Source organism: Maylandia zebra, unplaced genomic scaffold (genome assembly GCF_041146795.1).
Source record: "Maylandia zebra isolate NMK-2024a unplaced genomic scaffold, Mzebra_GT3a scaffold11, whole genome shotgun sequence".
NCBI lineage: Eukaryota > Metazoa > Chordata > Actinopteri > Cichliformes > Cichlidae > Maylandia > Maylandia zebra.
In genome coordinates, this window is record NW_027490041.1 from 6,830,144 (window position 1) to 6,844,649 (window position 14,506).

Genomic DNA, 14,506 nt, shown 5'->3' on the forward strand with positions numbered 1-14,506 from the left:
GGAATGGGATTTTAATCAGCCAGTCTCCTTTAACTCTCAGCATCACAAAGTAATGTGGTAACATCTGGACTGATGTGTTTACTGTCAGCTAGTTTAAATGCTGTAGGCTGCAGCCGCTGCTCTAACACTATAACTGTAACAGGGCTCAGTGCTGCTTCTAACAGTCTGAGCTGCTTCAGGCTTTATTTGTGAGGAGCACAGCAGCTTACAAACACGTGGCTGGGCCTGGACCCAAAGGAGTGTTTGTTAAAGCCTGCAGTGAATCCAGCAGCAGAATGATGGAAATGCAACACAGCAATGATGAAGAGGAGCAGCATTAAAGCCAAAGTCCAGTTCATACAGTTAGGTCCATAAATCAAATAAGGGAAAATAAAATGTTGTTGGATGCACCTGTCTGCAGCCTTAATGCTCTCTGGTCGCTATGGTAACGCGTAAACATTTCTTTCAAAATAAGACACACGACTACAACACGGGAAAAGACCCAGGGAAACGAAGTTAACGATAAAAACCCTGAAAACCATTGTTGGATTTATATTTTATCATTGTCATTGTTATTGGGGAATATCTAACCATATATGCTCAGAGGTGTAGAACCAATTGTGTAATGATAGTAGTCTTTAAAGACTTTGTGTGACTCCAGAGTGCTCTGGCATTCACACCCACATCCTGGGATCATGGGAGAGGTGCTACCTTCTTATTGTTTTGTGGTAGGATGTCTGTTTTAGTCTAAGTGCCTTTTGTTTAGATGAACTGCTGGACTTCCAGACCAGCAGGTTTAGGGAAGTCGTTTATGGGGTCACACTCTGACTCCACACACACACACACACACACACACACACACACACACACACACACCTACATAACATACAGACTGGTACCTTTGTTCACGTGTATGTTAATGAACCTATGTATGTTCATGTAACCTCAATAAAAGAGGAGTGTTACGAGGGAACGGACGAGAGCGACTGTGGTCAAGCGAAGGAACGGCATTGGTCCAGTTCTCTCCCGTGCACGAGAAACATAAAGAACTACTCGTGTCTTGGGTGAACCCATTGTGAGATCTAGCCCCACGCTATCATGTGATTTCCTGTGATCAAATGTCCCAGGATGTGAGTGGGTGTTAAGACGTCCATGTCCCTCTTCAAGCAACTTAAAGAAGTCCAGACGCTTTTCTTTCCAAGCTCCTTCGAGAACATCATTCATAGAACAGCTTCCAGCTTCTTTTGCTCGGCTACAGTTTGGATGGATTTGCATTTAAAGATGCAACAAGACTAAAATGGTTAGGGTCAGGAGGTCAAAGGTCAGAGCTCCTGTGGGTCTGAGGGCGGCCTCACGCTGGAGAAGGATGAAGGAGTCTGACCTGAGCCAGTGTTTGACATGAACACATCAGCACTGCTGTCAGTGAGCCTAACGACAGCCGTTAGCATCATTTCAGTGTTTCAGTCATAAAAACACTTCCTGTCTCTGTGGTGGTTACAGTGACATCATGCAGTTTGTGCTTTGACCTCCAGAGGGCGACAAATCAGCACAGACAGAGAGCTCCATTCAAACTTTGCTGCCATCAGGAATAATTCTTCAAATATAATCATCAGTGTTTGAGCAGTTATGATATCAGGGACAATCTAGACATGTGTGACAATACTGAACATGTCACATGACACACCTCAAACATCATGTGATCCACTCTCAGTCTGCACTTTCATTCATGACTTCAACAGGTTGAAATGAGCTTTGAAGAAACATTCAGTGAAATAAATCTTTCATGGATTCATGTGAGCAGCAGATGAACTTTGTACCAACAACATCTTCAATAACAGAGTCTGAATGAAGCTCAGGTGTTGATGCTGCTCACTGATTGGACGCTTGCTTTCAGCTCTGCTCTCAGTCTTTACTGCACAGGTGAAGGTAGAAAGTGTGACTGGATCTATAGACTGGAAACAGAGAAACATGCTGAACATTTGAAGCTTTGCAGCAGAAATGTTCATGTTACAAATACAGCAGAGCTGATCTGGGATCAGTGTGTTCACACCTGCAGCTACAACAAGGTTTCATGTCTCCACACGTCAGCATGTGAACTTTACTCTGACTCAGTCTGAGCAGTCAGACGGCATATTTTTAAAGTTAACACATCAGCACACACAGAGCTGAGCCCCTCCCACCTGTGCTGAGTTTCAGGTGGAGCCCCGCCTCCTTCCAGGAAGCAGCTCACCTGTGTGTCCGTGTTTAGTGTCCAGGTGTGGAGTGGAGCTTGTTGTTGGTGTGTGAAGAAACTGTAAGTTTGCTTTGTTTCCTCCTTTAACAGTTTGTCTTTAGGAACTTTACTGTTTGTTCAGCTCGTGTTTGATTTCTTCACACAACAAACTGTGTGTGTTTGTATTTCCGGTCTCTCCATTAAAGTCAGTGTGTAATGTTTCCTGGCTAACATCAGCTGTGTGCAGCTTAGTTCAGCACAAATCTGCCGCTCCATAGTTCACGGTAACGGACTCACAGCTGGACCAACGAGGCCGAGTGTGTCCGCCACTCTGAGCTACGTTCGTGTTTGTGTACTTGTAGTTTGTACTTTGAGTTCACTCAGAGCCCACAGAGGACGCAGCGTACGTGATGACGTCACAACCCTTTACCTCCTTTACTGTCACTGTGATTAATATTTACACACGAGACACCTGCAGAGCTCTGACGCTAAGCTAGCACACAGCATGCTAACACTAAGCTAAAGCTAGGCTAGCCAAGAACCCAGAGTGAGTTAAAGCTGAGTAAACACTGACCCCAGACCAGCACCGTGATAAAGTGAGCTGCTGCTGCTGAACTTGAACAGGTAACAAAGTGATGAGCAGTCAGGCTGCAGGTTTCTACCTGTTCATGTTTCTACAGTAGAATCACTTTGAAGTGTCTTTGTGCTGTTTCATCTTTGATTTGTGTTCATAAACACTCAGAGAAACATCACGTGACCTCATCAGGATCTGTGTTGGTGTGTGGGGCTGTACCTCAGCTTTATGTTGTTACATGCTCATTTGTTCATTTTACACAGTAACATCAAAGTAATGTTATGAGGAGTAATGAAGTAACGTACTCCATTACTTTTAATCAAAGTGTTCTGTGTAATATGTGTAATAATGACTGTTTTGAGTAATGACCAACACTGATCACAACAAAGAGGAAATGCCTCCAACATGCACAAACATTTGAGCCACAACATGCAGTTAATGTGCACAAATGTCTTTGATATGCTGCTCAGTGATGGTGGTGACTGTCAGAGCAGAGCTACTGAGAATCAATAAGTAATATCAATGATGGGATCAGAATCACTAAATTCTTCTCATCCCTGTCAGTATCATACATGTGCTGTATAATGTGATAAATGTAGAGGTGCTGGCTGTTCTCTCACTCTGCTGTTTAGCTGTAAAGGACGCCTCCCTGCCTTTGTCTCATTCATGACCTTTAATAGTCTCTTCTAACATGCAGAGATCTGTATGATCTGTTTCATAGAGTCTAACCAGCCTGTACAGGTAACAACAACAGTCACTGCATCACTGACACACAAACGTCATCTCTGTCAATAACAACATTCATACATGGAATAAAAACACATCAGTGGATCATTGCTGGAGCTGATGTTTGTGCTCCTGGTGCAAAGGCTCTCAGTTTCCTCCTTGAAATAACATCAGTGGTGGGTCAGCGACATGCTTTCTTTCCCTCTCAGGTTTAAATATCTGGGACTCTCCACCGTTTGGTTTTAGAGCTGAAGAAGCTTCTCAGATGAAACGTCTTCCAGAAACTTAAAGACGTCTCTTTTCTCTCCAAGCTCCTTAGATCACATGACCTGGATGACTGAACCTACAGACATATTGACCTGGTTTCATGGTCACATGACAGGTCAGAGGTCAGCGACTGTAACTCAGTTCCTCCTGTTAATGTGAACTCACTGAGTGTTTGTGGTTTACCTCTCAGACTGACTGAAGATGATGATGGAAGAAGAGGAGGACAGAGCAGAGTCTGCAGGGTCCAGCTGTCCGTCTGTGAGGAGTGACCGGTCCAAACCTCTAAATCCAGACTTCAGTGGTGAACCTGGAGCAACGAGGTCAGAGAGCTGAACTCACTGAGTAACAGAAATAATTCTGCACTGACATTATAATCAGTGTTGACTCTGGTTGATTGTCTGACTGTGTTTGTGAGCTGAGAGGAAATTAAAATGAGTTTGTAACAAAAATCAGTTTTGTCCAGTTTTCCTGTAAAAAGCTGAACTCTAATCTAAGAGGATGTTACTGACAGGAAACAGCTGCATTATCTGCAGTCTGTGTGATCACAGCTGCTTCAATCATGTTTGTGTCTGCAGAGGTCAGAGGTCACAGTCTGCAGGGTCCAGCTGTCCGTCTGTGAGGAGTGACCGGTCCAAAGAGCTAAATCCACTCTTCAGTGGTGAACCTGGAGCAACGAGGTCAGAGAGCTGTGATGACTCCTTTACATGTTTGTGTTTCCTGGATAAATATGACCTGAAACATCCTCAGATTGTTACAAAGATTCATTAAAAAGAAAACAATGAAAGAGAAAAGATCCAAATGTTCGACTTGGTCATTTGCTGTTTGAGGACAGTGATGCTCATATCTGTGGGGAAAGTGTGACCTGAGTGGGTTCATGTTTGTCTTTAAAGAACAGAGCTGCTCTGATTCTCTTTGTGTCTGATCTGTTAAACAGTCTGAGAGGTCACACAGAGACCCAGCAGCTAAAGCCTGGATCATACTGGCTGCTGTTACTCCATCAGGACAACACTGAACCACAGTGGTGTGGATGTAGTGGATAAATCCCACCATACTGATGCTCAGAGTTAACCACAGGGAACAAAACCAGATGTTACCTTCAGATTGTGACCTTTGGAGTGGACGATGCAGATTTCAATAGAGAATAAATGTTGTTGTTTTTCAGCTGTGAAGAAAGAATCTAATTTTCTGAACTGAAGAATTTATGATGCTGGAAACAACATGGAGACTATAACACAACATTTCCACTGTGTTCATAGAATGAATGTAAAACTGTCAGACATTCATTAAATATGCAAAATGTCTACAGAAGCATCAGAGGGTCAGACGTGAAGCACTCAGTGATTTTGATCAAATGACTCATCAGTTATTGATCTGTACTACACTGATCTACCACGTTAGTAAAGCTGGTGTTCTGGTGGTGGAGGGAGACTCGGATCATGTTCTGGTTTTGGAGCAGTGATCTGCTGATGGTTCAGTTTGATGAGCTTCTTCAAAATCATCCCTGACATCACCACTGAAAGGACGTCCATGAAAACAGACTGAAAATTACTGATATGTTCACAATCTGAGAGTTTAAAACTTGACAGACTTGATTCAGATGAAGTTATTTGAGCAGAAACTCCTGGATCTTTATCCTGTGTTGATCTGATCCTTCATGGTTCCTCCACAGAGTGGAGCAGCAGAGCTCAGAGGTTCCCAGTGGTCAGTCTGCCCAGCAGCATCAAACACAGCTGGACTCCATATTTATGGTCTGTACATGTACAACAACTACTTTAATATTAATAATAATGCATTTATTTATAGGTCCCTTTCAGAACACCAAGGACTCTGTGGACTAAATGACCAAAAGAAACAAACTTTGAAATCAGACGGAGCAAATGTGATCACAGGGAAACATTTTAAACATCGAGGCTTTAAACAGAAACCAAAGTGAAACAGTTTGTAGTCGAGATCAGTGGGGATGAAGCTGAATAACTGTTTCTTCAAAAACTTTGAGCAATAAATGACAAATATGATGGAAATTAGCAGCATTAGCACTTACTAATGATGTGAGCTGACACTCGGCTGTATTGAGACGACCACATTAGGTGGTCCTCAACTGTAATGGAAACCAGTGGATCCAGTCCAGTCGTGGCGACCTGTGGTGAGTCGATCTGAGCAGCTACTAATGGAAACAGGGCCATAGATGTGTTTGTGCTTAATAACAGTGAATCACATGAGTTTTACATTACTGTTAAAATCTCATGTTGTTTGTTAAAGTGTGCAGTTCAGGGTGTGTTACTAAAACACTTTCCAAAGACCCAGCCCCCATAAAAAGCAGCCAATCAGCTCCTAAGAGTTACACACCCACACATATCTATCAGGTTAACTCTGGTCTAACACACTTGGATTTAGCTTGAAGAATGTTCCTGTACGAGGACTGAAAATGATTTAAAAAGCAGCCAATGTCCAAAGAACAACTTTGACACACCTTCATAAACCTGCAGAGCAAAGAAAAACTAGCTGAAAGTCTGGCTGCTCTTATGAAAAGTACAGAGAAATTATGGGTCGCTCAACACTTGTGCACAATATAAGAGTTTAAATAAATCTAAAGAATAACTCAAAGTCCTACAATCATACTGAGAAAATCATCTACAGCTAACTATCCAAGTGGATTTGTTTAAGACAGCTCCATCTGCTGGTGGCCCTCTGCAGGTGCATGAAAGGGGCGTGTTTATAGTGAAAGTAGTAGAGAAAGTAAACCCCACGGGAAGGAGGAGGACTCTCAGCAGCTTCCAGCTCATATTCAGACATTTGACTTCTCACTGAAAGCAGCAAGTTTGAGTGTCTGTACCTTAGTTAGAAGAGATAACATGTCAGTAGTAATTAGAGTTGATTGAGCAATGCTGTCCTTGTAATGTAGTTTATGATTTTTATGGACAAGTCCAGTTTTTCTGTAGAGCCTCTCAAGTTGGTGACAGCAGCAGTGGAAGTTCACGTGTAAACCAGAGCAGCAAATCAGGTCCAAATGTGTTGTTCACAGTGAGTGGGATCATCATTGGCTGCTATGTTAACCTCCTGCAGCAGGATGTCTTTGGTCAGAGAATGGATAGATCACTAAGTCATTGTTGAGTTTAGGGAGACAGTAGACAGTTGGAGGAGGTTCAGCCAGTTGACACACAGTAGATAAAATAACTGAAGGCAGGAGCAGACACCTGTATGACTTTCCACCTCTCACATAGATTATTTCCCTGGGCAGCGCCACAGGGCTGGTAGATGTAAACAAAGCTGGAGGAGAGGATTTATTCATCTGAGAAAAGTCACAGAGTTGTGTCTTGATGCTCAATCATCCAGGTACGTAAATCCCAAAAAGCTTGATTCTGTTCATCTGGATGTTTTCAGTGGGAGAAACGTTTCATCATCATCAGGTGACTTCTTCAGTCTCAGCTGACTGCAGGTTTCAATCTCATAAACAGGACATTTGTATGACTGAAACCAGCCCACTGAAGGAACAATGGGCTGGGAGGTCAGTTCATTGATCATTGGTACGCATATTGTCAGGACCATTGATCAATGGTTGTTGATCAATGGTCATGAGTCCAGTTCACAGAGAGCTGGGGAATGGCTGCAATCACAGCATGTAAGATGGTGACAAATGTACCCTTAGGCCCCTCCTCCATTCAGAGATGGTCTTTCCTTTTCACATAAATGGCCTCCTTGACTCCACCCTCAAACCAGCGTTCACATTTACTCAGGACCTTCTTGATGTGAAGTTCTTCTGCTTCGCTGGCTGCTGTGTCTGTGGGGATGGTGTTTGTTCTGTGTTGTTGTGTCCTGATGACGCCCAGTTTGTGCTCCAGTGGATGATGAGAGTCAAACCTTAAATACTGATCTGTATGCGTAAACAGAGTGAACCTTTAAGACCAGTTGTCTGTACGATCAACTCAGTCACCTGAAACATCTCCAAGTTTCTGGCTTTGATCATCAACCTGTTGGTAGTTCAGCTCTGAACACCAGTGAAATGTTTCTCCCACTGAAATCGCTGCATTCATATGAACAGAATCAATGTTTTGGGATCATGGAGTTGTGGACAAAGTCTCAGTTAATCAGATAAAGTCAAACCTATAATTGGTAAAGAGGTCGTGGATGATATGCCCCTTGATCGTAAAGAAGTGGATGTTGTGTGGACTAAAGTTCAGAGTGGTGGGTCATTCATAAAGTATTCTGTTCCAGCTGCTGGAGGACAACATCATCACTTTTGTGAAGAACGAGCTGAAGAAGATCCAGAAGGCTCTGAATCCAAATAAGCCCCAGTGCTTGGAGTTTCAGAGGGAGGATGATGAGCAGAGGAGAAACAGCAGAGAGGCATTTGTGAAGATCACAGTGGACTTCCTGAGGAGAATGAAGCAGGAGGAGCTGGCTGACCGTCTGCAGAGACGTAAGAGGATTTATCTAAAGATTTAAGCTGCTGGATAAATGAGAGACTTGTGACACCAGTGTGTTCAGTCATTTCTCAGTGGGTCAGAAATTGTCATCAGCATTTTGTAAAATATGATTGTTAAAGTTGTATTTTTATTATTATTATTCAGAACTTCCAGCTGCTGTTTGTCATCGTAACCTTAAGTCTAAGCTGAAGGAGAAGTTCCAGTGTGTGTTTGAGGGCATCGCTAAAGCAGGAAACCCAACCCTCCTGAATCAGATCTACACAGAGCTCTACATCACAGAGGGAGGGACTGCAGAGGTCAATGATGAACATGAGGTCAGACAGATTGAAACAGCATCCAGGAAACCAGACAGACCAGAAACAACCATCAGACAAGAAGACATCTTTAAAGCCTCACCTGGAAGAGATGAACCAATCAGAACAGTGCTGACAAAGGGAGTGGCTGGCATTGGGAAAACAGTCTTAACACAGAAATACAGCCTGGACTGGGCTGAAGACAAAGCCAACCAGGACATCCAGTTCATATTTCCATTCACTTTCAGAGAGCTGAATGTGCTGAAAGAGGAAAAGTTCAGCTTGGTGGGACTTGTTCATCACTTCTTTACTGAAACCAAAGAAGCAGGAATCTGCAGCTTTGAAGACTTCCAGGTTGTGTTCATCTTTGATGGTCTGGATGAGTGTCGACTTCCTCTGGACTTCCACAAAACTACAATCCTAACTGACCCTAGAAAGTCCACCTCAGTGGATGTGCTGCTGATAAACCTCATCAGGGGGAAACTGCTTCCCTCTGCTCGCCTCTGGATAACCACACGACCTGCAGCAGCCAATCAGATCCCTCCTGACTGTGTCGGCATGGTGACAGAGGTCAGAGGGTTCACTGAACCACAGAAGGAGGAGTACTTCAGGAAGAGATTCAGAGATAAGGAGCAGGCCAGCAGGATCATCTCCCACATCAAGACATCACGAAGCCTCCACATCATGTGCCACATCCCAGTCTTCTGCTGGATCACTGCTACAGTTCTGGAGGATGTGCTGAAAACCAGAGAGGGAGGACAGCTGCCCAAGACCCTGACTGAGATGTACATCCACTTCCTGGTGGTTCAGGCCAAAGTGAAGAAGGTCAAGTATGATGGAGGAGCTGAGACAGATCCACACTGGAGTCCAGAGAGCAGGAAGATGATGGAGTCTCTGGGAAAACTGGCTTTTGATCAGCTGCAGAAAGGAAACCTGATCTTCTATGAATCAGACCTGACAGAGTGTGGCATCGATATCAGAGCAGCCTCAGTGTACTCAGGAGTGTTCACACAGATCTTTAAAGAGGAGAGCGGACTGTACCAGGACAAGGTGTTCTGCTTCATCCATCTGAGTGTTCAGGAGTTTCTGGCTGCTCTTCATGTCCATCTGACCTTCAGCAACTCTGGACTCAATCTGATGGAACTACAACAAACAAAGTCCATATGGTCTATATTGTTTTGGAAACAAAAACCTGAAAAAGAAGTAAAATCTGTAGAGAAACACTTCTACCAGAGTGCTGTGGATAAGGCCTTACAGAGTCCAAATGGACACCTGGACTTGTTCCTCCGCTTCCTCCTGGGTCTTTCACTGCAAACCAATCAGACTCTCCTACGAGGTCTGCTGACACAGACAGGAAGTAGCTCACAGACCAATAAGAAAACAGTCCAGTACATCAAGGAGAAGCTTAGTGAGAATCTGTCTGCAGAGAAAAGCATCAATCTGTTCCACTGTCTGAATGAACTGGATGATCGTTCTCTAGTGGAGGAGATCCAACAGTCCCTGAGATCAGGACGTCTCTCCACAGATAAACTGTCTCCTGCTCAGTGGTCAGCTCTGGTCTTCATCTTACTGTCATCAGAAGAAGATCTGGATGTGTTTGACCTGAAGAAATACTCTGCTTCAGAGGAGGCTCTTCTGAGGCTGCTGCCAGTGGTCAAAGCCTCCAACAAAGCTCTGTAAGTACATTTGTATTCATATGCTTGTTGACAAAAAGCAGGTGTGATCAACTAAAACCACTAACAAAATAACCCCCAAAACCACAGTTATGAGTGCTGGTGTCTGAAAAGTGTATACAACTGTTAAGTGATAATCAGTACTCATTTTGTTCAATACTGAATACCTGTCGGCATTTCTGAAATTTTTCTGGGTGTAACTGTCATCAAAGTTACACCCAGACCTGGCCTTGAGTTGTTATCTGAGTTTTAATCATGAACTCTTCTTAAACGATGACAAAATAAAGAAATTTGGCACGTTTTGTTGATACCAAAAGCCTATTGAACTATCCACTGTTCTTTTACTGCTCTGTTCTCTGTTCTCTCTCTGATTGTTTCCACATGTTGCTCGTTACTTTCTTGACAAAAAGAGAATGGAATATTGCTAAATGTTATGTAATCTCATTACACTTGATCAAAAGTAAGTTTTTTTTAATTGTTTTTCTGTTATTTTTCAGACTGAGTCTCTGTAACCTGTCAGAGAGAAGTTGTGAAGCTCTGTCCTCAGGTCTCAGCTCTCAGTCCTCTAATCTGAGAGAGCTTGACCTAAGTAACAATAACCTGCAGGATTTAGGCGTGAAGTTTCTGTCTGAAGGACTGAAGAATCCACACTGCAAACTGGAAACTCTCAGGTGAGATCAAGCATTTTGTAATCAACTGGCAGAATTAGCAAATTAATAATGAGGTAATCCTTTAATAAGAGGAGATATGGGGGTGTTCTGATGTGCAAAGTACTCTTATGTTGAAAGATTCTAAAACAAGAAGTAGTTCCTGGGAACTGCTTTCTGTTTTATTGCTGTCTAAGTAGAAACTTGCTGATGAAATTACTGATGAGTTTGCAGAGTTGAATCCACAGAACACAACACAAATATTCTTACACCCGACAATATGTACATAGTCATGGTGTTGGGTGCTGAAGATCATAATTAGAAATTTAATTATAAATTTCTTTAAATGCACATTCAGGTCTGTGACACTCATTCAGACCGTGAGCACTGGCTCTGTGCTACATACAGACATTTCTGCATCCTTGCCATTCAAAGGCACTTTGTTATATATAGTTTATATATGTAGTATTCAAAACTGAACTGTAAGCTTGGTGTTTTTAAAGGAAGCAATTTTAATTCAGTGTTTTCATTAGTCTTAATTTTATACATTTACTACCACTAAGAAGAGAACGGACATGACCTTAAGGCCTGGACAAGTTTGAAACCTTTTGTCCTTCACAATGGAAAATGGGTATCACTTTATCCAGCTTCTAATTTATAAATTCTGCACTCAGCTTTGCCGTCTCCAATATCACTGAAATTCAGCCAGATGCTGCTCATTTTATGCTTTCACTTTTTCCTGACACGCTTGAATTTAAACCTGTGTCTGTGTGTACCAGGCCTGTACCACTAAGCTTGCTTTCTTCTGAACGTTTGCCCCCATCCCTTTCTTTAAATAGTGGCATGATCCCAGGCTGTCTCTTAATGTGATTGGCCACATGATGTGTCCATCAGAATAAAGTCCCAGCCCTGCTGCCATGGAATATCAGCAACCCTGAAAATTCTTTAATAACTGATATATGAAATTATCTCAGGGGCTGAATTTGGCCGACGGGCCATATGTTTGACACCCCTGGTTTAGACAGTTTAGCATTCTATGTTCTACTGAGTTAACTCCAAGCTGAGTAGCAAATCAGCTAACTGCAGCCACAAGCTCCAACTGGTTTTCTTTGTGGATGATGATGTATTCTCCCTTTACTAGGTTCACTCAGGTGTTCCACTCATGGTTGTTATTAACTTCCTGTTTTATTTTGGTAGTTTTCATCTCTGGTGTCAAAGGTTTAGTTTTACTTCCTCCCCTGACATTGTCTACATGAGTTTCAGCTGTACAAGGTTTTATTGCGTGTTTATTGATTTGACGCTTCTTTTTATTTAACTATTATTGTTGACTTCTAAACAATTGTTAAAAAGTATTTTCATTGAAATATCAAATAATTTATTACTTTATCAGTTAATTCATTATACTTCTCTAAATAAGGGTGATAGTGTGGCCTGTGTGGGTTGTCTTCAGATACTCTGCTTCCTCCCACAGTCCAATGTGAATGAGGCCCAGCTGTAAAGTCACAGCAGTCACACTGTACAGTGGGGCAAAAAAGTATTTAGTCAGCCACCGATTGTGCAAGTTCCCCCACTTAAAATGATGACAGAGGTCAGTAATTTGCACCAGAGGTACACTTCAACTGTGAGAGACAGAATGTGAAAAAAAAATCCATGAATCCACATGGTAGGATTTGTAAAGAATTTATCCGTAAATCAGGGTGGAAAATAAGTATTTGGTCACCTCAAACATGGAAAATCTCTGGCTCTCACAGACCTGTAACGTCTTCTGTAAGAAGCTTTTCTGTCCCCCACTCGTTACCTGTATGAATGGCACCTGTTTGAACTCATCATCTGTATAAAAGACACCTGTCCACAGCCTCAAACAGTCAGACTCCAAACTCCGCCATGGCCAAGACCAAAGAGCTTTCGAAGGACACCAGGAAAAGTATTGTAGACCTGCACCAGACTGGGAAGAGTGAATCTACAATAGGCAAGCAGCTTGGTGTGAAAAAATCAACTGTGGGAGCAATCATCAGAAAATGGAAGACATACAAGACCACTGATAATCTCCCACGATCTGGGGCTCCACGCAAGATCTCATCCCGTGGGGTCAAAATGATCATGAGAACGGTGAGCAAAGATCCCAGAACCACACGGGGGGACCTGGTGAATGACCTGCAGAGAGCTGGGACCAAAGTAACAAAGGTCACCATCAGTAACACACTACAACGGCAGGGAATCAAACCCCGCAGTGCCAGACGTGTTCCGCTGCTGAAGCCAGTGCATGTCCAGGCCCGTCTGAAGTTTGCCAGAGAGCACATGGATGATACAGCAGAGGATTGGGAGAATGTCATGTGGTCAGATGAAACCAAAGTAGAACTTTTTGGTATAAACTCAACTCGTCGTGTTTGGAGGATGAAGAATACTGAGTTGCATCCCAAGAACACCATACCTACTGTGAAGCATGGGGGTGGAAACATCATGCTATGGGGCTGTTTTTCTGCCAAGGGGACAGGACGACTGATCCGTGTTAAGGACAGAATGAATGGGGCCATGTATCGTGAGATTTTGAGCCAAAACCTCCTTCCATCAGTGAGAACTTTGAAGATGAAACGAGGCTGGGTCTTCAGACATGACAATGATCCAAAACACACCGCCCGGGCAACAAAGGAGTGGCTCTGTAAGAAGCATTTGAAAGTCCTGGAGTGGCCTAGCCAGTCTCCAGACCTCAACCCCATAGAAAATCTGTGGCGGGAGTTGAAAGTCCGTGTTGCTCGGCGACAGCCCCAAAACATCACTGCTCTCGAGAAGATCTGCATGGAGGAATGGGCCAAAATACCAGCTACTGTGTGTGCAAACCTGGTAAAGACCTATAGTAAACGTTTGACCTCTGTTATTGCCAACAAAGGTTATGTTACAAAGTATTGAGTTGTATTTTTGTTATTGACCAAATACTTATTTTCCACCCAGATTTACGAATAAATTCTTTACAAATCCTACCATGTGGATTCATGGATTTTTTTTTCACATTCTGTCTCTCACAGTTGAAGTGTACCTCTGGTGCAAATTACTGACCTCTGTCATCATTTTAGGTGGGGGAACTTGCACAATCGGTGGCTGACTAAATACTTTTTTGCCCCACTGTATGTGTCTCATTGTCACTGGAGTTTAGGCTCCATGCATCCAGCTGGTGCTGCAGAAAAAGTAGAAATGTTTCTGTTTGGTTCTAATCTGCTGCTGAGTCTCTTTTACAAAGATAGAACTGCAGCTAATCATGCTCATGTAGCCAGTTAGTAAAAACCCAAGTCACCGTCAGACTAGGGTTGCCAACTTCCTGGGACACCTCGTGGCCGGGCGGGCGACCCAGTTGTCTCCACCCTTCCAAGTGTGGTGAATTTTTTAGCTCTTTTTTGTGTGTGTGAAATTATTTTTTTAACCATTTGACTTGAAGTTGATTTAATGATGCATATTCTTTGTGATATGAACACATGGGAAACAAATGATCATTTAGCCATTTATTTGTAGCGCAAAATGACAACATTAACACAATAAAACAGGTCTCCTTCTTAAACAGAAGCCTGTCATGCTTAACTTTAAAGAATATAAGTTAATCTTTCTTTAAAAGAACTCTGTCCTGCTTAACTTAAAATTATATAAATTTATAGAAAACAATAGAAAGAAAAACATTCTTATAACAGTCCACATGAAGTGCATTTAGTGCAGCTGGCTTCA

The 14,506-nt window shown here is 42.8% G+C and overlaps 1 protein-coding gene and 1 long non-coding RNA gene across 2 annotated transcripts in view; both read left to right on the forward strand.

The window, feature by feature from the left end:
- Positions 1–14,506, forward strand: part of LOC143416015 (protein NLRC3-like) — a 77,868-nt gene that overhangs the window by 40,821 nt on the left and 22,541 nt on the right. The window contains exon 2 of the mRNA XM_076881372.1: positions 10,646–10,819. Coding sequence (XP_076737487.1) covers positions 10,646–10,819 — 174 coding nt within the window. The remainder of the gene's footprint in view (positions 1–10,645; positions 10,820–14,506) is intronic.
- On the forward strand, positions 2,198–4,402 carry LOC143415953 (uncharacterized). The gene is made up of 3 exons (XR_013096381.1): positions 2,198–2,272; positions 3,949–4,078; positions 4,334–4,402. It is a non-coding gene; the product is annotated as an uncharacterized LOC143415953 (long non-coding RNA).